Consider the following 26,344-nt stretch of genomic DNA (forward strand, 5'->3'; position numbering starts at 1 on the left):
CCATAGACATAGCCTCCTGAACACATAGCCTCCCATAGACATAGCCTCCCATAGACATAGCCTCCTGTACACATATCCTCCCATAGACATAGCCTCCCATAGACAAAGCCTCTAGTACACACAGCCTCCCATAGACATAGCCTCCTGAACACACAGCCTCCCATAGACATAGCCTCCTGTACACATAGCCTCCCATAGACATAGCCTCCTGTAGACATAGCCTCCTGAACACATAGCCTCCTGTACACATAGCCTCCCATAGACATAGCCTCCTGTAGACATAGCCTCCTGAACACACAGCCTCCCATATACATAGCCTCCTGAACACATAGCCTCCTGTAGACATATCCTACCGTTAATGTTGCCTCCCAGAGACTCCTGTACCCCATTATTGGGTGCCCCCTGTTCTCAGTGTATGTCCTTGTTATTGCCACCAATACCTTAATAGAGAGGAGCATTGGGAGACGTTTATGTTTTAGATTATATGGATCAAAGCAGAATTTTGGACTCCTCAGAAACTCCGGCTTCAGAACATATCCACATCTTCCGTTGTTCAGGAACATTCCTTCCTGCAGATCCATGGGAATTCCTGGCGTCTGGAAGTTCAATGCCACTAAAGTGAGAAGACACCGACAATTATATGTAGCAGAAGGATAGTGAGAGTGTCAGCTCTGCAGCCAACTAACCCCTGTCTGGGTAACTACAGGTACCTGCTACTTCCTGGGGTGAGGCACAGAGGCAGGCATAGGTGAGGGGCTTCAGGGGTAGCGCCATGTGCACCAACTCAGGACCGGCCAGGGGGATAGTGATCAGTATTTAGAGGTCCTGGTCACCTGGAATTGTGCCAGGCGGTGATAGGATGCCAGCGACGGTGGCAGAACCACAACTGACATGAAACAGACTTTCTCCTAATAAACCGGGTATGGGTAAAAACCAGACCCAGAGAAGACCCCGGACTGCCGGACCGGACATCAAAATCTGCAGTCCAGAGCTTGTAGTGTCCTAGCCGGGGGGGGACCCCTCTGTCGCCCCCTGCCCCCCTTCTCTGTCCCAGCTGACCCCTCTGTCGCCCCCTGCCCCCTTCTCAGTCCCTGCTGACCCCCCTGACACACCTCTGCCCCCTTCTCAGTCCCATCTGACCCCCTCTGACACACCTCTGCCTCCTTCTCAGTCCCAGCTGACCCCTCTGATGCCCCCCGGCCCCCTTCTCTGTCCCAGCTGACCCCTCTGACACCCCCTGCCCCCTTCTCAGTCCCAGCTGACCCCCCTGACACCCTCTGCCTCCTTCTCAGTCCCAGCTGACCCCTCTGATGCCCCCCGGCCCCCTTCTCTGTCCCAGCTGACCCCTCTGACACCCCCTTCTCAGTCCCAGCTGATCCCTCTGATGCCCCCCCTGCCCCCTTCTCAGTCCCAGCTGACCCCTCTGATGCCCCCTGCCCCCTCCTCTGTCCCAGCTGACCCCCCTGATGCCCTTACTAATATTATTGTGCCAGGCAGAGAATGGCTCAGATGCTGCCCAGCTGTGCGTGGTGCGCCCCCAGAGAGGTCACATTGCACAGCCCTATGCCAGCTGAAGCAGACAATGTATACAGTGCTGAGCACATGCACGGTGTACCGGCGTGTCCGTGTATGTATACAGTGCTGCGCACACGCACAACGGTGGATCGGCGTGTCCGTGTATGTATGCAGTGCTGAGCACACACAAGCACACTGTGTACTGGCGTGTCCGTGTATGTATGCAGTGCTGAGCACACGCACAACGGTGGACCGGCGTGTCCGTGTATGTATGCAGTGCTGAGCACACACAAGCACACTGTGTACTGGCGTGTCCGTGTATGTATGCAGTGCTGAGCACACACAAGCACACTGTGTACTGGCGTGTCCGTGTATGTATGCAGTGCTGAGCACACACAAGCACACTGTGTACTGGCGTGTCCGTGTATGTATGCAGTGCTGAGTACACACAAGCACACTGTGTACTGGCGTGTCCTTGTATGCATACAGTGCTGAGCACACGCACAACGGTGGACCGGCATGTCCGTGTATGTATACAGTGCTGAGCACACGCACAGTGGACCGGCGTGTCCGTGTATGTATGCAGTGCTGAGCACACGCACAACGGTGGACCGGCGTGTCCGTGTATGTATGCAGTGCTGAGCACACACAAGCACACTGTGTACTGGCGTGTCCATGTATGTATGCAGTGCTGAGCACACACACGGTGGACCGGTGTGTCCGTGTATGTATGCAGTGCTGAGCACACGAACAGTGGACCGGCGTGTCCGTGTATGTATGCAGTGCTGAGCACACACAAGCGCACCGTGTACCGGCGTGTCCATGTATGTATACAGTGCTGAGCACACGCACAACGGTGGACCGGCGTGTCTATGTATGTACGCAGTGCTGAGCACACACAAGCACACCGTGTACTGGCGTGTCCTTGTATGCATACAGTGCTGAGCACACGCACAACGGTGGACCGGCGTGTCCGTGTATGTATACAGTGCTGAGCACATGCACAGTGGACTGGCGTGTCCGTGTATGTATGCAGTGCTGAGCACACACACGGTAGACCGGCGTGTCCGTGTATGTATACAGTGCTGAGCACACGCACAGTGGACTGGCGTGTCCGTGTATGTATGCAGTGCTGAGCACACACACGGTGGACCGGCGTGTCCGTGTATGTATACAGTGCTGAGCACACGCACAGTGGACTGGCGTGTCCGTGTATGTATGCAGTGCTGAGCACACGCACGGTAGACCGGCGTGTCCGTGTATGTATGCAGTGCTGAGCACACGCACAGTGGACCGGCGTGTCTGTGTATGTATGCAGTGCTGAGCACACGCACAGTGGACTGGCGTGTCCGTGTATGTATGCAGTGCTGAGCACACACACGGTGGACCGGTGTGTCCGTGTATGTATGCAGTGCTGAGCACACGCACGGTAGACCGGCGTGTCCGTGTATGTATGCAGTGCTGAGCACACGCACAGTGGACTGGTGTGTCTGTGTATGTATGCAGTGCTGAGCACACGCACGGTAGACCGGCGTGTCCGTGTATGTATGCAGTGCTGAGCACACGCACAGTGGACTGGTGTGTCTGTGTCCCAAATCCCAGCATTGCTAAATAAGGGCAGGAGGTGGGGTACATGTAGTGCACTCACCCATCTGACAGCCCACGTTCCAGAATTCCTGGGGGTAGTAGTTAGAGGACGATGTTCTGGTTCCCTTTGGGTAGATCCGGGTGAGGAATGTCCTGGTGTGAGCGATGAATTCCTGGGCTGGAGATAAAACACTGTATCTGTATACCGGAGAGACTGGCGGCTGCTCACTATACAGGGGCTAAATGTCCACATATAGTGGGGCTTATTCGCAGAGCTGCTTTATCCTCACACTGCAATGCAGCTCTGAGCTAGGACACGCCCCTCCCACACCTAACTCTCTGCACATGTTACATCTGCCCCCTGCAGCGCAGCATGGTGTTACCCAGGTGCTCAGTTACTGGCTGCTTCTGCATGTTGTTCTGCAAAGAAAAACACATGGTGCACACTCCATATTATTAATCACATCAGTCAATAATAGAGGTTCTTGGTATACTGTACCTCCAGCTTCTGCTACTTTCTTATTAACACACTTATAGCTTAGTTTTTCACTTGTGTGCTGCCCTGGGGTGACTGGCTTATGCTGGCCTTTTTGGGGTTCCGCGCCCCAGATTCAAACTTAGTATTAGGGACCCACCAGAAATGAGGTCACCGTGAAGCTGGTTGGTGGGCAAATATTTCTTGGCCAATGAATACAGTATACCAAGAACCTCTTATTGATTGATTTGATTAATAATATGGAGTGTGCATCTGCACCACATGTTTTCCTTTGCAGAACTACAAGTCCCAGCATGATAGCACCTCATGTAAATCGGGTGTGCATTCTAAGATCCCCCCCCCCCCCCCCCAAATGCTTCTGCATGCAGCCCACACATGCTGGGCAGCTTTATTCTCACACTGTAATGGAGAGAGAGCCCGGCACCCCCAGATGTGTGTGTGTATATATATAATATATATATAATGGATGTGACACTGCACGGTGTGGGGATAGTTGTCCCCATAGGATGCAGTGTGGTCACATTATGTAACATAACAGCAGTAAGTAGAGGAGTGAGCTCCTATAAAAGATTAATTTGGGTTATTTCTGCACAGACGCTGGAGTGACCCAGAGCACTAACCCACATCCCCCGGAATAATAAAGTATTAACCCCTGGCAGCCCGGAACGGTCGATATCCCCGGCTACTACCTGACTGCCGCGCCAGCCTCTGCGCCTTCCTCTCCGACACAGAATTGTTTTCATAGAACTTCTGATTTTCTCTGGAATGTTGGAAACTGACAAAGTTCTCAGATTTGGTGTAAATGACGAGGTCTGAGAGCACAGCTGCGATTGGCTGCTTTACCTGCGGAGAATGATGATGTCACAGTTACTATATACTAACATATAATTTAGGGTTCTCCAGCAGCGTATGGTGGGGACCCCTCATTCGCAAAATCACTGCAACGCTACCCCCCCCCCCCCCCCCTCTGCCGCCGAATCCTCCGGAACCATGCAAGGGATGTATTCGCCAACATTGGCCCAACGTTAGTGAATTACAGTAGGTCCATTATCCCGTCTCCAAGCAATGTGTCATCTCAGTGTCAGCGTGTCGTTATCCTGTGACGTCAGCGTGGGGACCCCGTGTGTCAACGTGTCGTTATCCTGTGACATCAGTGTCTGGGACCCCAGCTGTCAGCGTGTCGTTATCCTGTGACGTCAGCGTCAGGGACCTTAGGTGTCAGCGTGTCGTTATCCTGTTACGTCAGTTTCCGGGACCCCAGGTGTCAGGGTGTCATTATTCTGTGACGTCAGCGTGGGGACCCCATGTGTCAGCGTGTCGTTATCCTGTGACGTCAGCATCTGGGACCCCATGTGTCAACGTGTCGTTATCCTGTGACATCAGTGTCTGGGACCCCAGCTGTCAGCGTGTCGTTATCCTGTGACGTCAGCGTCAGGGACCTTAGGTGTCAGCGTGTCGTTATCCTGTTACGTCAGTTTCCGGGACCCCAGGTGTCAGGGTGTCATTATTCTGTGACGTCAGTGTCTGGGACCCCAGGTGTCAGTGTATCATTATCCTGTGACATCAGCGTGGGGACCCCATGTGTCAGCGTGTCGTTATCCTGTGACGTCAGCGTCCGGGACCCCAGGTGTCAGCGTGTCGTTATCCTGTGACGTCAGCCTCCGGGACCCCAGGTGTCAGCGTGTCGTTATCCTGTGACGTCAGCGTCCGGGACCCCAGGTGTCAGCGTGTCGTTATCCTGTGACGTCAGCGTCCGGGACCCCAGGTGTCAGCGTGTCGTTATCCTGTGACGTCAGCGTCCGGGACCCCAGGTGTCAGCGTATCGTTATCCTGTGACATCAGCGTCCAGGACCCCAGGTGTCAGGGTGTCGTTATCCTGTGACGTCAGCGTCCGGGACCCCAGGTGTCAGGGTGTCGTTATCCTGTGACGTCAGCGTCCGTGACCCCAGGTGTCAGCGTCTCGTTATCCTGTGACGTCAGCCTCCGGGACCCCAGGTGTCAGCGTGTCGTTATCCTGTGACGTCAGCGTCCGGGACCCCAGGTGTCAGCGTGTCGTTATCCTGTGACGTCAGCGTCCGGGACCCCAGGTGTCAGGGTGTCGTTATCCTGTGACGTCAGCGTCCGGGACCCCAGGTGTCAGCGTGTCGTTATCCTGTGACGTAAGCGTCCGGGACCCCAGGTGTCAGCGTGTCGTTATCCTGTGACGTCAGTGTCCGGGACCCCAGGTGTCAGCGTGTCGTTATCCTGTGACGTCAGCGTCCGGGACCCCAGGTGTCAGGGTGTCGTTATCCTGTGATGTCAGTGTCTGGGACCCCAGGTGTCAGCGTGTCGTTATCCTGTGACGTCAGTGTCCAGGAGCCAAGGTGTCAGCGTCTCGTTATCCTGTGACGTCAGCGTCCGGGACCCCCAGGTGTCAGCGTGTCGTTATCCTGTGACGTCAGCGTCCGGGACCCCAGGTGTCAGGGTGTCGTTATCCTGTGATGTCAGTGTCCAGGACCCCAGGTGTCAGTGTGTCGTTATCCTGTGACGTCAGCCTCCGGGACCCCAGGTGTCAGCGTGTCGTTATCCTGTGACGTCAGCCTCCGGGACCCCAGGTGTCAGCGTGTCGTTATCCTGTGACGTCAGCGTCCGGGACCCCAGGTGTCAGCGTGTCGTTATCGTGTGACGTCAGCGTCCGGGACCCCAGGTGTCAGCGTGTCGTTATCCTGTGACGTCAGCGTCCGGGACCCCAGGTGTCAGGGTGTCGTTATCCTGTGACGTCAGCGTCCGGGACCCCAGGTGTCAGCGTGTCGTTATCCTGTGACGTCAGCGTCCGGGACCCCAGGTGTCAGCGTGTCGTTATCCTGTGACGTCAGCGTCCGGGACCCCAGGTGTCAGCGTGTCGTTATCCTGTGACGTCACCGTCCGGGACCCCAGGTGTCAGGGTGTCGTTATCCTGTGACGTCAGTGTCTGGGACCCCAGGTGACAGCGTGTCGTTATCCTGTGATGTCAGTGTCTGGGACCCCAGGTGTCAGCGTGTCGTTATCCTGTGACGTCAGCGTCTGGGACCCCAGGTGTCAGCGTGTCGTTATCCTGTGACATCAGCGTCTGGGACCCCAAGTGTCAGGGTGTCTATATCCTGTGATGTCAGTGTCCGGGACCCCAGGTGTCAGGGTGTCGTTATCCTGTGACGTCAGTGTCCGGGACCCCAGGTGTCAGCGTGTCGTTATCCTGTGACGTCAGCGTCCGGGACCCCAGGTGTCAGCGTGTCGTTATCCTGTGACGTCAGTGTCCGGGACCCCAGGTGTCAGGGTGTCGTTATCCTGTGACGTCAATGTCTGGGACCCCAGGTGTCAGGGTGTCGTTATCCTGTGACGTCAGTGTCCTGGACCCCAGGTGTCAGGGTGTCGTTATCCTGTGACGTCAGTGTCCGGGACCCCAGGTGTCAGGGTGTCGTTATCCTGTGACGTCAGTGTCTGGGACCCCAGGTGTCAGGGTGTCGTTATCCTGTGACATCAGCGTCCGGGACCCCAGGTGTCAGCGTGTCGTTATCCTGTGACGTCAGCGTCCGGGACCCCAGGTGTCAGGGTGTCTTTATCCTGTGACGTCAGCGTCTGGGACCCCAGGTGTCAGGGTGTCGTTATCCTGTGACGTCAGCGTCCGGGACCCCAGGTGTCAGGGTGTCGTTATCCTGTGATGTCAGCGTCTGGGACCCCAGGTGTCAGGGTGTCGTTATCCTGTGACATCAGCGTCCGGGACCCCAGGTGTCAGCGTGTCGTTATCCTGTGACGTCAGCGTCCGGGACCCCAGGTGTCAGGGTGTCTTTATCCTGTGACGTCAGCGTCTGGGACCCCAGGTGTCAGGGTGTCGTTATCCTGTGACGTCAGTGTCCGGGACCCCAGGTGTCAGGGTGTCATTATCCTGTGACGTCAGCGTCTGGGACCCCAGGTGTCAGGGTGTCATTATCCTGTGACGTCAGCGTCTGGGACCCCAGGTGTCAGGGTGTCGTTATCCTGTGACGTCAGTGTCCGGGACCCCAGGTGTCAGCGTGTCGTTATCCTGTGATGTCAGCGTCGGGGACCCCAGGTGTCAGGGTGTCGTTATCCTGTGACGTCAGCGTCTGGGACCCCAGGTGTCAGGGTGTCGTTATCCTGTGACGTCAGCTTCTGGGACCCCAGGTGTCAGGGTGTCATTATCCTGAGACGTCAGCGTCCGGGACCCCAGGTGTCAGGGTGTCGTTATCCTGTGACGTCAATGTCTGGGACCCCAGGTGTCAGGGTGTCGTTATCCTGTGACGTCAGTGTCCTGGACCCCAGGTGTCAGGGTGTCGTTATCCTGTGACGTCAGTGTCCGGGACCCCAGGTGTCAGGGTGTCGTTATCCTGTGACGTCAGTGTCTGGGACCCCAGGTGTCAGGGTGTCGTTATCCTGTGACATCAGCGTCCGGGACCCCAGGTGTCAGCGTGTCGTTATCCTGTGACGTCAGCGTCCGGGACCCCAGGTGTCAGGGTGTCTTTATCCTGTGACGTCAGCGTCTGGGACCCCAGGTGTCAGGGTGTCGTTATCCTGTGACGTCAGCGTCCGGGACCCCAGGTGTCAGGGTGTCGTTATCCTGTGATGTCAGCGTCTGGGACCCCAGGTGTCAGGGTGTCGTTATCCTGTGACATCAGCGTCCGGGACCCCAGGTGTCAGCGTGTCGTTATCCTGTGACGTCAGCGTCCGGGACCCCAGGTGTCAGGGTGTCTTTATCCTGTGACGTCAGCGTCTGGGACCCCAGGTGTCAGGGTGTCGTTATCCTGTGACGTCAGTGTCCGGGACCCCAGGTGTCAGGGTGTCATTATCCTGTGACGTCAGCGTCTGGGACCCCAGGTGTCAGGGTGTCATTATCCTGTGACGTCAGCGTCTGGGACCCCAGGTGTCAGGGTGTCGTTATCCTGTGACGTCAGTGTCCGGGACCCCAGGTGTCAGCGTGTCGTTATCCTGTGATGTCAGCGTCCGGGACCCCAGGTGTCAGGGTGTCGTTATCCTGTGACGTCAGCGTCTGGGACCCCAGGTGTCAGGGTGTCGTTATCCTGTGACGTCAGCTTCTGGGACCCCAGGTGTCAGGGTGTCGTTATCCTGAGACGTCAGCGTCCGGGACCCCAGGTGTCAGCGTGTCATTATCCTGTGACGTCAGCGTCCGGGACCCCAGGTGTCAGGGTGTCGTTATCCTGTGACGTCAGCGTCCGGGACCCCAGGTGTCAGCGTGTCGTTATCCTGTGACGTCAGCGTCCGGGACCCCAGGTGTCAGCGTGTCGTTATCCTGTGACGTCAGTGTCTGGGACCCCAGGTGTCAGGGTGTCGTTATCCTGTGACGTCAGTGTCTGGGACCCCAGGTGTCAGCGTGTCGTTATCCTGTGACGTCAGCGTCCGGGACCCCAGGTGTCAGCGTGTCGTTATCCTGTGACATCAGTTTCCGGGACCCCAGGTGTCAGGGTGTCGTTATCCTGTGACGTCAGTGTCTGGGACCCCAGGTGTCAGCGTGTCGTTATCCTGTGACGTCAGCATCCGGGACCCCAGGTGTCAGGGTGTCGTTATCCTGTGACGTCAGCTTCTGGGACCCCAGGGGCGAAATGTAATAGGGTGGGATTTTTAGACTTTTGCGATATTTGGTCCAAAACGGCCAAAATCGCAATTTTTCTAAAAATCCCACATGTAATAGGGTGCGATTCGCGGGAAAAAGCGCATTTTTTCCCGTGAATTCACACATTTAAAAGATGCGATTTTCAGTCATACTGAAAATAGCATCCAGATGTTTTCCCATAGGAAACTATAGAACTCGCATATGTAATAGGATGCGAGTTCTAAAGTCGCATATGGGACATAACCAAAAAGCGGAAAAAAAATAGACCAGCTTCTTGCTGGCGATTTTTACAGAAACATGCACAGATCATTGAGATCTGTGCATGCTTCTGTTGTAAAAAAAATAGTTAAAAAAAAAATTAAATAAAAAAAACGGCGTGCGATCCCCCCCCCTAAGCATAACCAGCCCCGGGCTCAAAAAGCCGGTGCTGGTATCATAAAATCAAAGGAACAATCAAGTTGGGGTTCCCTGGATTTTATAAAACCAGCACCAGGCTCAAGGTCCGGCGCTGGTTCCCAAAATACGGGGGACAAAATGACTAGGGGTCCCCCGTATTTTAAGAACCAGCACCGGACACAACCAGCCAGCAGGGTAATGCCACAGCCGGGGGAAACTTATTATATAAGCTCCCGCAGCCAAAGCATTAACCCCCTGGCTGGTCAGCATGGGCAGGGGTCCTAGGGAAGTGGGGACCCCCCCAAATGAAGGGGTCCCCCCCCTCCAGGACTTACCAGCCCATGCTTATAGTCCGGGGCTGTCCCCGATGCCCCTGGGCGGTGGGCATCGGGCTGATGGCTTGTGTAAAAAAAAGAATAAAAACTATTGTTTTGTACTGGCGAACTATGAGTCCCAGCAAGCCTACCCCGCATGCTGGGACTTGGAGAACCACAAGTCCCAGCATGCGGGGCATTAAAGGGCCCGCTGGCACTTGTAGTTCTGCAGTACAAAAAATAGTTAACAAAAACACACTGACACACTGTAAAATAAAAGTTTAATACACACAAAACACACACACTGATATATACCTACCTTGAGCCCGTAGGTCGGTCCCTGGATCCTGGGTCCGGGCTCTGGGGCTCCAGGGCAGAAGAGTCCGGTTCCGGGGCCTTGATCCTGGTTCCGGGGCTGGTCCTGGGGTTCCGGGGCTCCTGGGCTGCAGAATCCGGGGTCCGGGATCCGAGGTAGTCCCCAGGGGTACCTAAGTAAGGAAATCCTACTCACCTGGTCCCCCGGCGACGACCTCGGCATCCTCTCCGGTGACAGCGTTGCTCCCATCTGGTACCCGGCTCGCAGGACTTTGACAGGCGCAGAGATGTTTCTTCCTCGGCGTCTCTAGTCAGAATGATTTCTGGCCAATCAGTATCCGGCTCGTTTCGCTCGCCACGCTTCGGGCTCGGTGGCTCGCTGCGCTCGCTACACTTTCTATCTCAACTCCACGCCGACGTGGATAGTGGGGGTATGAAAAGGTCGTAGGACACGTACCGCCGCCCCTCGCGGGCTCGCTGCGCTCGCCACGCTTCGGGTTCACGTTTATACTTGGGGGGTGGTGTGGGGGTGCATTTAACCATTGTAAGCACCCATTAGGGTGCTTATACAATTTAATATCGAATATGAGTTAAAATTGGGAAATACATTTACAGTGTATTTAAGGATAATGGCAATTGGACAATTAATTTAAACATGGGAACTCATCACTTCCTACCTTCACTTTAGCTTTTGACGTTTTCTCTTTCTTCAGGATGTTCAATTTAAATGACAGAAGTTTCCTGGTTGGTTCCACTTCTATAGATTCATCGTCTCCCACCTCATTCAGATGGCCCTGGGCACTGGGGGAAGATGCGCTCAGTGGGGAGGACCAGGGGGCACTGGGGGGGGACGCACTCAGCGGGGAGGACCAGCGGGCACTGGGGGGAGACGTACTCAGTGGGGAGGACCAGCGGGCACTGGGGGAAGATGCGCTCAGTGGGGAGGACCAGGGGGCACTGGGGGGGGACGCACTCAGCGGGGAGGACCAGCGGGCACTGGGGGGAGACGCACTCAGCGGGGAGGACCAGGGAGACTCCATCTTCTTGTACTTTATCAGGATTTTATATCTGAGAGCCTGAGGAAGACCAAAATATTAATGTCACCAATGTATGGGTACATCTACATGTCTGTCCATCTATCGAGAGAACATCCAGCTATCTACACAACATATACTGCAGCACTGTACAATAAGGGGACAGATAGATTATAACATTATAGGCATTTTGGGGTGTTATTTGCAGAATTACAGCTGGCTAGCAGTGTAAGGAGTAACCAAGAGACGCATTGCTTGGTGGTGTGAGGAGTTACAGAGAGACGCATCGCTTGGTAGTGTGAGGACTTACATAGAGACGCAGCGGCCGGCGGTGTGAGGAGTTACAGAGACACAGCGTCTGGCAGTGTAAGGAGTTACAGAGAGCCGCATCGTTTGGTGGTGTGAAGAGTTACAGAGCAACGCAGTGGCTGGCAGTGTAAGGAGCTACAGAGAGACACATCGTTTGGTGTTGTGAGGAGTTACAGAGAGATGCAGCGGCCAGCAGTGTGAGGAGTTACAGAGACACATCAACCGGTGGTGTGAGGAGTTACAGAGAGACGCATCGCTTGGTAGTGTGAGGACTTACATAGAGACGCAGCGGCCGGCGGTGTGAGGAGTTACAGAGACACAGCGGTTGGTAGTGTAAGGAGTTACAGAGAGCCGCATCGTTTGGTGGTGTGAGGAGTTACCGAGCGACGCAGTGGCTGGCGGTGTAAGGAGCTACAGAGAGACACATTGCTTGGTGGTGTGAGGAGTTACAGAGAGACGCAGTGGCCGGTGGTGTGAGGAGTTACAGAGAGACGCATCGCTTGGTAGTGTGAGGAATTACATAGAGATGCAGCGGCCGGCGGTGTGAGGAGTTACAGAGACACAGCGTCTGGCATTGTAAGGAGTTACAGAGAGCCGCATCGTTTGGTGGTGTGAGGAGTTACCGAGCGACGCAGTGGCTGGCGGTGTAAGGAGCTACAGAGAGAGACACATTGTTTGGTGGTGTGAGGAGTTACATAGAGTTGCAGCGGCCAGCAGTGTGAGGAGTTACAGAGACACATCAACCGGTGGTGTGAGGAGTTACAGAGACACAGCGGCCGGCGGTGTGAGGAGTTACAGAGAGATCCAGTGGCCAGCAGTGTGAGGTGTTACAGAGAGACGCAGCGCTTGGCTGTATGAGGAGTTACTGAGACAAAATGGCCAGCGGTGTGAGGAGTTACATAGAGACGTAGCTGCCGCCTGTGAGGAGAGTTATAGAGATGCAGTGCTTGGCGGTGTGAGGAGTTACAGAGAAGCAGTGGCTGATGGTGAAAGGAGTAACAGAGAGAAGCAGCGGCCGGCGGTGTGAGGAGTTACAGAGAGACGTAGTGGATGGCTGTATGAGGAGCTACAGAGAGATGCAGCGGCCAGTGGTGTAAGAAGTTACGGAGAGATGCAGCGGCCGGCAGTAGGAGGAGTTACAGAGAGATGCAGCGGCCGGCAGTATGAGGAGTTACAGAGAGACATATCTGCTGATGGTGTGAGGAGTTAAAGAGAGATGTAGTGGCCAGCGGTGTAAGAAGTTACAGAGATATAACGGCCGGCGGTGTGAGGAGTTACAGAGAGAAGTAGTGACTGGCTGTATGAGGAGTTGCAGAGAGATGCAGAGGCTGGCGATGTAAGGAGCTACAGAGAGAAGCAGAAGCCAGCAGTGTGAGGAGTTACAGAGAGACGCAGAGGCCGGCGGTGTGAGGAGTTACATAGAGATGAAGCTGCTGCCTGTGAGGAGAGTTACAGAGAGACGCAGTGCTTGGCGGTGTGAGGAGTTACAGAGAAGCAGTGGCTGACGGTGAAAGGAGTAACAGAGAGACGCAGCGGCCGGCGGTGTGAGGCGCTACAGAGAGAGAGGCAGCAGCCAGTGGTGTAAGAAGTTACGGAGAGATGCAGAGGCCGGCGGTGTGAGGAGTTACAGAGAGACATATCTGCTGACGGTGTGAGGAGTTAAAGAGATATGTAGCGGCCGGCGGTGTAAAAAGTTACAGAGATATAGCGGCCGGCGGTGTGAGGAGTTACAGAGAGACATAGTGACTGGCTGTATGAGGAGTTACAGAGAGTTGCAGCGGCCAGCAGTGTGAGGAGTTACAGAGACACATCAACCGGTGGTGTGAGGAGTTACAGAGACACAGCGGCCGGCGGTGTGAGGAGTTACAGAGAGATCCAGTGGCCAGCAGTGTGAGGTGTTACAGAGAGACGCAGCACTTGGCTGTATGAGGAGTTACTGAGACAAAATGGCCAGGGGTGTGAGGAGTTACATAGAGACGTAGCTGCCGCCTGTGAGGAGAGTTATAGAGATGCAGTGCTTGGCGGTGTGAGGAGTTACAGAGAAGCAGTGGCTGATGGTGAAAGGAGTAACAGAGAGAAGCAGCGGCCGGCGGTGTGAGGAGTTACAGAGAGACGTAGTGGATGGCTGTATGAGGAGCTACAGAGAGATGCAGCGGCCAGTGGTGTAAGAAGTTACGGAGAGATGCAGCGGCCGGCAGTAGGAGGAGTTACAGAGAGATGCAGCGGCCGGCAGTATGAGGAGTTACAGAGAGACATATCTGCTGATGGTGTGAGGAGTTAAAGAGAAATGTAGAGGCCGGCGGTGTAAGAAGTTACAGAGATATAACGGCCGGCGGTGTGAGGAGTTACAGAGAGAAGTAGTGACTGGCTGTATGAGGAGTTGCAAAGAGATGCAGAGGCTGGCGATGTAAGGAGCTACAGAGAGAAGCAGAAGCCAGCAGTGTGAGGAGTTACAGAGAGACGCAGAGGCCGGCGGTGTGAGTAGTTACATAGAGATGAAGCTGCTGCCTGTGAGGAGAGTTACAGAGAGACGCAGTGCTTGGCGGTGTGAGGAGTTGCAGAGAAGCAGTGGCTGACGGTGTGAGGCGCTACAGAGAGAGGCAGCAGCCAGTGGTGTAAGAAGTTACGGTGAGATGCAGAGGCCGGCGGTGTGAGAAGTTACAGAGAGACATATCTCCTGACGGTGTGAGGAGTTAAAGAGATATGTAGCGGCCGGCGGTGTAAAAAGTTACAGAGATATAGCGGCCGGCGGTGTGAGGAGTTACAGAGAGACATAGGGGGAAATTTCCTAATATGAAAAACCTAGTTTTTCGTATTAGTATTTTCCCTACGACTGCATACGACTGTTTCAGTCGTATGCAAAGTCGTGTTCCGGAGGAGGATTTACAAAGCAGTCATATACGACTGCTTTGTAACCCACCGATGTCATAGTAATTCGTATTAGTGGCCGTATATACGGCTGCTAATACGAATTATTTGTAGCAGTCTGCACGGATCAGTCAGATCCGTGCAGGCTGCAATGTGTAAAAAAAAAAACGGCGTGGGGTCCCCCCCACAGCCGAAACCAGCACCAGGCTGACAGAGCCTGGAGCCGGTAATTAAAAATCAGGGAACCCGACAAATAGGGGTTCCCCGATTTTTAACAACCAGCCCCAGGCTCCTGCTCTGGGGCTGGTTCCCAAAATACGGGGGACAAAATGACTAGGGGTCCCCCGTATTTTAAGAACCAGCCCCAGGCAAAACCAGCCAGCAGGGTAATGCCACAGCCAGGGGGAGACTTTTTATGCAAGTCCCCCCGGCCAAAGCATTAACCCTACCGACCAGTCAGCCTGGCCAGGGGCCCTGGGGGAGTAGGGACCCCCCCAATAAAGGGGTCCCCCCCCTCCAGGACTTACCTGACCAGGCTGAAGCCTGGTGCTGTCCTCGATGCCCCTGGGCGGTGGGCATCGAGCTGATTATGGTGTAAAAAAAAGATGAAACTATTGTTTTTCACTGTGGCACTACAAGTGCCAGCAAGCTGGGACTTGGAGAACCACAAGTCCCAGCCTGCTGGGCATTAAAGGGCCCGCTGGGTCTTGTAGTGCCACAGTAAAAAAAATAGTTAAATAAAACACACTGACACCCATTTTAAATAAAAGTTTAATACACACATTACACACATACTGATACTTACCTATCTTGATCCCGTTGGTAGGTCGCTGGCTCCGGTGTCGGCGGCTCCGTGTCGGCGGCTCCGTGTCGGCGGCTCCGAGGTCGGCGTCCTGTCCGAGGATAATCCATGTTGGACCTGTGGAAGGAAATCCAACTCACCAGGTCCTCCATGGATGGTCTTCTTTCTTCATCTGTCGACATCCAGGTCTTCTGGCCGCTGCTGACGACTTCCAGCAGCTGCCGGCATCTCCCGCGACGCTCCCCGGCTTTCAGAGCCGGAGAGATCCTTCCTCTTCGGCGTCTGGGCTCAGAATGAATTCTGGCCAATCAGGAGCCGCCTAGCCGCCTAGCGGCCAATCAGGAAAGACCTTTCCTGATTGGCCGCTAGGCGGCTCCTAATTGGCCAGAATTCATTCTAAACCCAGACGCCGAAGAGGAAGGATCTCTCCGGCTCTGAAAGCCGGGGAGCGTCGCGGGAGATGCCGGCAGCTGCTGGAAGTCGGGTTCCCTGATTTTTAATTACCGGCTCCAGGCTCTGTCAGCCTGGTGCTGGTTTTGGCTGTGGGGGGGCCCCACGCCATTTTTTTTTTATTTATTTAATTTTTCTAATTTTTTACACTGAAGCCTGCACGGATCTGAATGATCCGTGCAGGCTAAAACGCAAATAGAACAGGAAAATGGTGTTCTATTTTCCTGTCGTATTTGCGTGGGTGTTTTACACCACTAAGCAGCCGTATTATCAGTACGGCTGCTTAGTAAATCAGAAACCACCATTCTTTTGAATGGTGATTTCTGTCGTATCCTATCGATGGTGTAGGACATTCGTATTTGTAACTACAAATACGAATGTCCCATCTTTAGGAATACGAATTGTTGTATTTTTGGGATTGTAAATCCCAAAAATACAAATTCGTAAAAAAAAGTGTATTTCTCCCTACGAATACTCCTTTTTTCTACGAATCCATTTTGGTAAATGTCCCCCAATGTATCAGACTCCTGTGACGTATCTGTAGCTGCGGGTGATTACCTCAGGTGACGGCAGACGTGTGGGCAATACATTACTGACGCTCTCAGTCAGTAACTTGTCTCCCAGAATGCTGGTCAGATGGATGGCCATTCGCTCCTGCTGTCTGAGGGTGCAGTGGTTCTCCAGGGAGAGGATGAGCGGATAGTGCGAGGCCTGAGGAGCGATTAGTAACATGATTAATGATCTGATACAGAGACAGATTAGTACATAGAGGACGTATACAGGGCCGGACTAAGGGGGTATCATTAATTCTCCTTCACACCATGGCTGCAGAAGAGCAGGGGGTATCCGCAATCCTTCCCCGGCTCTTCCCTCAAAAGCCCCCACAAACACCTCCCCCAGTTCTAGATGGTCCTCTGGACCCTTACGTGATGATTGAAGGGCCTTGCTGGTGGGATCCTTCTCCCCCACCTCCCAGGGCCTGAGCACACCCAGCCCCCACCTGCCCTCAGCAGCAGGCAGCGGTCCTGGGGATTCTCCTTCACACAATGGCTGCAGAGAAGCAGGGGGTATCCGCAAGTCTCCCCAAGGGGCGTGGCCTTGTTTTGTCACAGTAACTAACACTATGACATCACTTACCATAAAGACGTACCTCTCTATGATGTAACTAACACTATGACATCACTTACCATGAAGACGTAACCCTCTATGATGTAACTGTAACACTATGACATCACTTACCATGGAGGCGTACCTCTCTATGATGTAACTGTAACACTATGACATCACTTACCATGGAGGCGTACCTCTCTATGATGTAACTAACACTATGACATCACTTACCATGAAGGCGTACCTCTCTATGATGTAACTAACACTATGACATCACTTACCATGAAGGTGTACCTCTCTATGATGTAACTAACACTATGACATCACTTACCATGGAGGCGTACCTCTCTGTGACGTAACTGTAACACTATGACATCACTTACCATGGAGGCGTACCTCTCTATGATGTAAATAGCACTATGACATCACTTACCATGGAGGCGTACCTCTCTGTGACGTAACTGTAACACTATGACATCACTTACCATGGAGGCGTACCTCTCTATGATGTAGCTAACACTATGACATCACTTACCATGGAGGCATACCTCTCTGTGACGTAACTGTAACACTATGACATCACTTACCATGAAGGCGTACCTCTCTATGATGTAACTAACACTCTGACATCACTACCATGAAGGCGTACCTCTCTATGATGTAACTGTAACACTATGACATCACTTACCATGGAGGCGTACCTCTCTGTGATGTAACTGTAACACTATGACATCACTTATCATGAAGGCGTACCTCTCTATGATGTAACTGTAACACTATGACATCACTTACCATGGAGGCGTACCTCTCTGTGATGTAACTGTAACACTATGACATCACTTACCATAAAGGCGTACTTCTCGATGACGTAGATGACGGTCTTAAACAAAATTTTGCTGGTTAATGTGAATCCGTGATACACAACAGGCTCATCATCCGCTCCGTCCCAGCAATCGATCTCCACGCAGCGGCAGCCCTTCATGAGAGCGCTAAGGGAGAATGGAACAGATGTGTATTAGAGACAAAGAGATATAATGGAAGAAAATAAACAACGCCCCCTAGGGGGTGATAGCGGCGCTATGACATGGTCTGCTTCACTAGCAGCTACTAGAATGGGTTAGTCAATCCCAAAGAAACTGGAAGGGAAGAAAATGGTGGATAGCAGGGGCTGTGTTGAGATGTGACAATAAAATCTGAATATGAGATTTATGTCTTACCTGTTAAATCTCTTTCTTCAAGGGTGTCATCGGCCACAGGCTTAATACTGGGTAGTTGGAGTGGTGAGAGAGTATTCCAGCACCAGAAAGGTTAAACTTCTTGCTGCTAGCCAGGCTCCTCCTCTCCTCTACCCCACCTCCAGGCCAGGCTCCTCCCCACCTTTACCCCGCCTCCAGGCCAGGAAGCTCAGTTTTTAACAAGCCAAGGCAGGAGACAAGGAGAAGGAAGAGAAACGCCATACAGAAACACATTCGGAACATTAACTTCAACACAACTGAAGCAGGCGCGGCAGGGAGGGATCCCTGTGGCTCCTGACGTCCTTGAAGAAAGAGATTAAAAGGTAAGACATAAATCTCCTTTTATACTTTATTCAGGCTTAAGGCTAGGACGTCCTAAAGCAGCCACCTAAGGGTGGGGACGCGCCTGTGCCGCAGCCAGTACACTCTGGCCAAATGCTGAGTCCTGGGAGGCAAATGTATCAAATGCGTAAAAGCACAGAACAGTATTGGTGGATGACCACGTTGCCACCTTGCAACATTGCTCCGCTGTTGCACCACCCTGAACAGCCCAAGACCCAGTAGAATGTGCCCATACTCCCGCAGGAACCGGGAGGGAGGCACCCAAATATGCCTGCTGGATGACTGTGTGAATCCAGCGGGTAATCGTCTGCTGGACAAAGAGAGTCAGATTTGTGAAGAGACTTGGTGCGGCGCACATAGATGCACAATGCACGGACAACAGCCAAGGAGGACCGTTTAGGAGAAGTATCTGGCCCTCGACAAGTTGGAACCACAATCTCCCGGTTGAAATTAAACCTGCATAACACCGCAGGGAGGTGAGAAGGAACTGTTTGAAGAATTGACCAATCTAGTTGTAGATCAGGAATGGTGACCCACAGAACAGGGCTGACAGGTCAGACACCCTCCCGGCCAAGGCAATCACCAACAGGAAAACCGTCTTACAGGTGAGTCAACCAAGGTCCACTAAACTTAAGGGCTCAAATGGTGGGGCCTGAAGAGCAGTGAGTACCCAGGAATGGTCCCATAGGGCTACTGGGAGAACAAAGGGAGGCTGGATAAGTAGGACACCCTGTAGGAATGTGCGGACAACCGGCAACAGCGCCAACATCTTACAGAACAAGATGGACAAAGCCAAAACCTGTACCTTCGAAGTAAAGCGCAACCCAGCCTCCAGGCCCTATTGTAAGGAGGCCAAAATCCTGGCCAGGTGGTAAATCCTGGGATTGAAGAGGTGAGCACAACACCAAGTAAGCCAGCCAGATGTGATGGAAGCACCTGCCGTAGAAGGTTCGCCTGCCCTGAGCAATGTTGAGATTACTCTTGTGTTAAAGCCTCTGGCCCGTAACAGGAAGTTCTCAACAGCCACCCAGTCAAAGCCAGACGCTGTAAACCTGGTGTAGATCTGGATGTAGAGGCAGACAAATCAGAGGGGTCATTGGCAGGGCCTGGAGATCGGAGAACCAGAACCATCTGGGCCAATGTGGAGCCACCAGGCTCAAAGTGCCACCCTCCACCTCCAACTTGCGGACCACTTGCAAGAGGAGTGAAATTGGGGGAAGGCGTACAAGAGAGAAAAAATGGCCCTATGGCTGACAGGACATCCACCATGCAAGCCCTTGGAATCACCTGGATCTGTATAGGGTGACATTGAGGTAGTGGTGCGATGCCATCAAGTCCACTCCGGGTCTGCTACAGCGGCGTACCAGCATCTGGAACACCGCCAGATGGAGGGCCCATTCACTGGCATGCAGAGCTCAGGAAGTCCGCTTCCCAACTGAGCACTCCCGGGAAAAAGTTTGCTGAGCAGGGATCATAATCTCCATACTGAAAGATGCGGGATGTCTGCACTATGGCAAGACGGACTGCGAGTGCCACCCTGGTGGTTAATATAATCCGCCGTCGTCTCAATGTCCGACTGGACCTGCAGAGGGCGATCTCTCAGACAGGGGTCCGCTGTGAGGCTCAGGCCTAGAAGCCACCAGTGTTTAAGGCTATCATCCGTGACTGGATGTTGTGGTAGGATCCCAACCACTTGGTAAAGATCATCCCTAGGCATATTCCGCCATGCCGGAGGTCGATGCTATCGAATCTAGGACCTTCGTGCCGGAATGCACGGACACCCGGCCGAGGGAGATAAGAGGTCGGACGTGGGACTCCTGTGTCCTGCAGCGTTCCACTGGCAGGTACATACTTTGATATGTTGTATATAACCATTTCCCAAATGGATAATAGACTGAGCTGGAAGCATGGATGACTTGAGCCAATTGGTAATCCAGCCGAGACAACTGTGGGCATATGGTCCTGGAGAAGTTCTGCTGGGTGTGCCAGAATCAACAGGTCATCCAGATACGGAAGTATCCGGACTCCCTGGGTGTGAAGCTTGCTGTCCGAAAGGCAGAGCCTGAACCCGAAAGTGACGGTCTTGCAGTGTAAACCACAGAAACCGATGATGTACTGGCCCGATGGAGATACGCAGATATGCATTCTGGATGTCCAGGGAAGCCATACAGTCTCCTGGTCATAGGGCCAAGACTATGGATCACAAAGTTTCCATTCTGAACCTCAGGACCCTAACAAACTTGTTGAGTCATGTTAAATTGAGAATGTGCCGGCATGACCCGCTGGGCTTCCTGCTGGTGTGGAATCCTGAGCTTCCTTGAGCCGAAGGGACAGGAGCTATGACACCCTACTGTACCATAGGAGCTTCTGGATGGAGTGTTAGAGTGGCCTGATGTAGGGACAGGTTCTCCGCAGGCACACCCTCGGCAGCGGCAGCCATGAGAGTGCCCATTCTACCCCGGGTGCTGTGAGCTCTCTGTGTCCCTCTGCACGTGCAGCAGGCAGGCAGGAAGAATCAGTGGTGGGAACCTGAGTGGGGCTGTCCTTCCTCCTGTCCCCAGGGGAGGGACTGTGTGAAGGGAGCCCACTCCTGCTGCTAACAAATGGCCGCTGTCACGATCCGGGTATTGAAGCAGGCTCTCTTACCAGCTAAGTGTCTGCACAGGCTCAGCTTGCGGTACAAGTCCTGATACAGCCGGTGTCCTGAGTACTGTGCGCCTCCATCTCAGTCATCCTCCGGTCCTCTCAGCGCTGCTGAGTCTGCGGCTGCACGGTGCACTGCTTCCCTCACCCGCAGAGACAGTGTCCAATGCCCTGCAAGTTCCCTGTCCATCGCCATTGCTCCTGGCCACAAGCATGGCATCTGCAAACAACCTTTCCTGCCATAGTCAGACATGGGGGCTTCCATGTTTTCCCAGTCACATGTCTGTCTTGTCCAATCTGGCTTGGAGTGATCTCCCTGTCAAACCTGCCCGGCCAATCCTGGCCAAGCAGTGGGTATAAGTATGCTGGGAGCGCTCACTCCAATGCTAGTGCTTCATTTGTCTTCTATGCATGCAAGTGTCTCCTGCTGGTGTTTGTCTCTCCTCTGCTGCAGTGTATTCTCCAGGTTCACCATCTCCTGTGAGTGTCCAGGTTACCATCGCCTGTGAGTGTCCAGGGTATCATCGCCTGTGATCTGCCACTGCCATCCAGACTCACCTCAAGCGGGTATCAGCCTAACTCCGGTATTCCATTCCCATCCGATGTTCCACCATTGATTGTGTCCAATATTCCGGATTCCAAGTATACATCTCCAGTCCGATATTCCAGATTCCAAGTATACATCTCCAGTCTGATATTTCGGATACCTCATATCACATCTACATCCGATGTTCCACCATCGATTGTAAAGTATTGCCATTACTGTGACTGTACCATCGTGCATACTTTACCTGCATTTGTTACCTACAACCTTCCATAATAGATCTGGTTGTATTTTACACCTGACTGTTTACTGCCTCTGGGTGCACTGTCGTGCAAGGTATATGCACAAGGGTCTCCTACAGCCTGCCCGGTTTCAATACCGATCCAGACCCCCACCAGAGGTCTTTGTCTCAGCGACTCAGACCCCTGGTGTGACAGCCGCCAGGGAAGATGACCACATGCGGCGCCAGTAAAATGTCAGGGATCCAGAGTGCACCGGGCGGCCCCACTTACCGGTACCGCTGCAATCCGCTTGCTAGCGCAGCGGTGTGTCCGTCCCCCCCCCCCCCCCCCCCCGTCCCCGTCCCTGCTACAGCTACTAAATGCACATGCGGGGACCGTGTTACCTGAATCGTGGTCTCGGTGCCTGGGCGCGGCTGTGGTCTCCCGAGTGCCCGGAGCCAGCTGCGGTCACTCACCGATGAGTGGTGTGCAGCTGCTAGGCCTGGGTGATGGAGCAGCAGTGCGGGTGTCTAATAGACCCCAGTGCTGCTGCTCTGTCACTGACACACAGTCAGTGTAAAAAACAGAATGAAAAAATAAAGATTTAAAAAGAAGTACGGCTGCATAATGCATGTTGGCTCCTGCAAGCACCAAAAAATCTGAGCTTCCTGGCCTGGAGGTGGGGTAGAGGAGGGGAGGGGCCTGGCCTGGAGGTGGGGTAGAGGAGGGGAGGGGCCTGGCGGTGGGGTAGAGGAGGGGAGGAGCCTGGCCTGGAGGTGGGGTAGTGAAGGGGAGGAGCCTGGCTGCCTGTGAGGCAGGAAGAAGTTTAACCTTCCTGGTGCTGGAATGCTCTCTCTCTCCCACTCCACTACCCAGCGTTAGCCCCGTGGCCCCTGACGTGCTTCTCGATGAATAAAAACCAATTGGACTGATTTTACACTTAGACAAACATTTTAATGAACATAAATATGACCAATACTATTTAGATGATATGATATTATACTTTAGAGCAGAGAAGGGAAAGGGGGGACATGATAGAAACTGTCACATATACTGTATCAACGGTTATAACAAGGTACAGGTGGGAGACATTCTTCACAGGAAGTGGAGCAACAGAACACAAGGACATGCACTGACACTAGGGGGAGGAAGGTACAGGTGGGAGACATTAGTCACAGGAAGAGGAGCAGCAGAACACGAGGACATGCTCTGACACTAGGGGGAGGAAGGTGCAGGTGGGAGACATTCTTCACAGGAAGAGGAGCAGCAGAACACGAGGACATGCACTGACACTAGGGGGAGGAAGGTACAGGTGGGAGACATTCTTCACAGGAAGAGGAGCAGCAGAACACGAGGACATGCACTGACACTAGGGGGAGGAAGGTACAGGTGGGAGACATTAGTCACAGGAAGAGGAGCAGCAGAACACGAGGACAGGCACTGACACTAGAGGGAGGAAGGTACAGGTGGGAGACATTAGTCACAGGAAGAGGAGCAGCAGAACACGAGGACATGCACTGACAGTAGGGGGAGGAAGGTACAGGTGGGAGACATTAGTCACAGGAAGAGGAGCAGCAGAACACGAGGACATGCACTGACAGTAGGGGGAGGAAGGTACAGGTGGGAGACATTCTTCACAGGAAGAGGAGCAGCAGAACACGAGGACATGCACTGACACTAGGGGGAGGAAGGTACAGGAGGGAGACATTCATCACAGGAAGAGGAGCAGCAGAACACGAGGACATGCACTGACACTAGAGGGAGGAAGGTGCAGGTGGGAGATATTAGTCACAGGAAGAGGAGCAGCAGAACACGAGGACATGCACTGACACTAGAGGGAGGAAGGTACAGGTGGGAGACATTAGTCACAGGAAGAGGAGCAGCCGAACACGAGGACACGCACTGACACTAGAGGGAGGAAGGTACAGGTGGGAGACATTCATCACAGGAAGAGGAGCAGCAGAACACGAGGACATGCACTGACACTAGAGGGAGGAAGGTACAGGTGGGAGACATTCATCACAGGAAGAGGAGCAGCAGAACACGAGGACATGCACTGACACTAGGGGGAGGAAGGTACAGGTGGGAGACATTCATCACAGGAAGAGGAGCAGCAGAACAAGAGGACATGCACTGACACTAGGAGGAGGAAGGTACAGGTGGGAGACATTCTTCACAGGAAAAGGAGCAGCAGAACACGAGGACATGCACTGACACTAGAGGGAGGAAGGTACAGGTGGGAGACATTCCTCACAGGAAGAGGAGCAGCAGAACACGAGGACATGCACTGACACTAGGGGGAGGAAGGTACAGGTGGGAGACATTCTTCACAGGAAGAGGAGCAGCAGAACATGAGGACATGCACTGACACTGGGGGGAGGAAGGTACAGGTGGGAGACATTCTTCACAGGAAGAGGAGCAGCAGAACACGGGGACATGCACTGACACTAGAAGAAGGTACAGGTGGGAGACATTTGTCACAGGAAGAGGAGCAGCAGAACACGAGGACATGCACTGACAATAGAGGGAGGAAGGTACAGGTGGGAGACATTAGTCACAGAAAGAGGAGCAGCAGAACACGGGGACATGCACTGACACTAGAGGGAGGAAGGTACAGGTGGGAGAAATTAGTCACAGGAAGAGGAACAGCAGAACACGAGGACACGCACTGACACTGGGGGGAGGAAGGTACAGGTGGGAGACATTCGTCACAGGAAGAGGAGCAACAGAACACGAGGACACGCACTGACACTGGGGGGAGGAAGGTACAGGTGGGAGACATTTGTCACAGGAAGAGGAGCAGCAGAACACGAGGACACGCACTGACACTAGAGGGAGTAAGGTACAGGTGGGAGACATTAGTCACAGGAAGAGAAGCAGCAGAACACGAGGACATGCACTGACACTAGGGGGAGGAAGGTACAGGTGGGAGACATTAGTCACAGGAAGAGGAGCAGCAGAACACGAGGACATGCACTGACACTAGGGGGAGGAAGGTACAGGTGGGAGACATTAGTCACAGGAAGAGGAGCGGCAGAACACGAGGACACGCACTGACACTAGAGGGAGGAAGGTACAGGTGGGAGACATTAGTCACAGGAAGAGGAGCAGCAGAACATGAGGACATGCACTGACACTAGAGGGAGGAAGGTACAGGTGGGAGACATTAGTCACAGGAAGAGGAGCAGCAGAACACGAGGACATGCACTGACACTAGGGGGAGGAAGGTACAGGTGGGAGACATTAGTCACAGGAAGAGGAGCAGCAGAACACGAGGACATGCACTGACACTAGAGGGAGGAAGGTACAGGTGGGAGACATTCTTCACAGGAAGAGGAGCAGCAGAACACGAGGACATGCACTGACACTAGAGGGAGGAAGGTACAGGTGGGAGACATTAGTCACAGGAAGAGGAGCAGCAGAACATGAGGACATGCACTGACACTAGAGGGAGGAAGGTACAGGTGGGAGACAGTCACAGGAAGAGGAGCAACAGAACACGAGGACACGCACTGACACTAGGAGGAGGAAGGTACAGGTGGGAGACATTCTTCACAGGAAGAGGAGCAACAGAACACGAGGACATGCACTGACCCTAGGGGGAGGAAGGTAAAGGTGGGAGACATTCTTCACAGGAAGAGGAGCAGCAGAACACGAGGACATGCACTGACACTAGAGGGAGGAAGGTACAGGTGGGAGACATTAGTCACAGGAAGAGGAGCAGCAGAACACGAGGACATGCACTGACACTAGAGGGAGGAAGGTACAGGTGGGAGACATTAGTCACAGGAAGAGGAGCAGCAGAACATGAGGACATGCACTGACACTAGAGGGAGGAAGGTACAGGTGGGAGACAGTCACAGGAAGAGGAGCGACAGAACACGAGGACACGCACTGACACTAGGAGGAGGAAGGTACAGGTGGGAGACATTCTTCACAGGAAGAGGAGCAACAGAACACGAGGACATGCACTGACACTAGAGGGAGGAAGGTACAGGTGGGAGACATTAGTCACAGGAAGAGGAGCAGCAGAACACGAGGACATGCACTGACACTAGAGGGAGGAAGGTACAGGTGGGAGACATTAGTCACAGGAAGAGGAGCAGCAGAACATGAGGACATGCACTGACACTAGAGGGAGGAAGGTACAGGTGGGAGACATTAGTCACAGGAAGAGGAGCAGCAGAACATGAGGACACACACTGACACTGGGGGGAGGAAGGTACAGGTGGGAGACATTAGTCACAGGAAGAGGAGCAGCAGAACTCGAGGACATGCACTGACACTAGAGGGAGGAAGGTACAGGTGGGAGACATTAGTCACAGGAAGAGGAGCAGCAGAACACGAGGACATGCACTGACACTAGAGGGAGGAAGGTGCAGGTGGGAGTCATTCTTCACAGGAAGAGGAGCAGCAGAACATGAGGACATGCACTGACACTAGAGGGAGGAAGGTACAGGAGGGAGACATTCGTCACAGGAAGAGGAGCAGCAGAACACGAGGACATGCACTGACACTAGGGAGGAAGGTACAGGTGGGAGACATTCTTCACAGGAAGAGG

The 26,344-nt window shown here is 53.6% G+C and overlaps 1 protein-coding gene across 1 annotated transcript in view; it reads right to left on the minus strand.

Moving 5' to 3' along the window:
- PLCZ1 (phospholipase C zeta 1) overlaps positions 1-26,344 on the minus strand; it is a 54,459-nt gene that overhangs the window by 5,854 nt on the left and 22,261 nt on the right. Inside the window, exons 3-8 of the mRNA XM_083179539.1 lie at positions 17,643-17,787; positions 16,247-16,399; positions 10,903-11,301; positions 4,288-4,441; positions 3,164-3,280; positions 441-613 (exon numbers count right to left, since the gene is read on the minus strand). Coding sequence (XP_083035665.1) covers positions 441-613; positions 3,164-3,280; positions 4,288-4,441; positions 10,903-11,301; positions 16,247-16,399; positions 17,643-17,787 — 1,141 coding nt within the window. The remainder of the gene's footprint in view (positions 1-440; positions 614-3,163; positions 3,281-4,287; positions 4,442-10,902; positions 11,302-16,246; positions 16,400-17,642; positions 17,788-26,344) is intronic.

The sequence above is a fragment of the Crinia signifera genome, chromosome 4 (genome assembly GCF_055691185.1).
Source record: "Crinia signifera chromosome 4, ASM5569118v1, whole genome shotgun sequence".
Classification (NCBI taxonomy): Eukaryota; Metazoa; Chordata; class Amphibia; order Anura; family Myobatrachidae; genus Crinia; species Crinia signifera.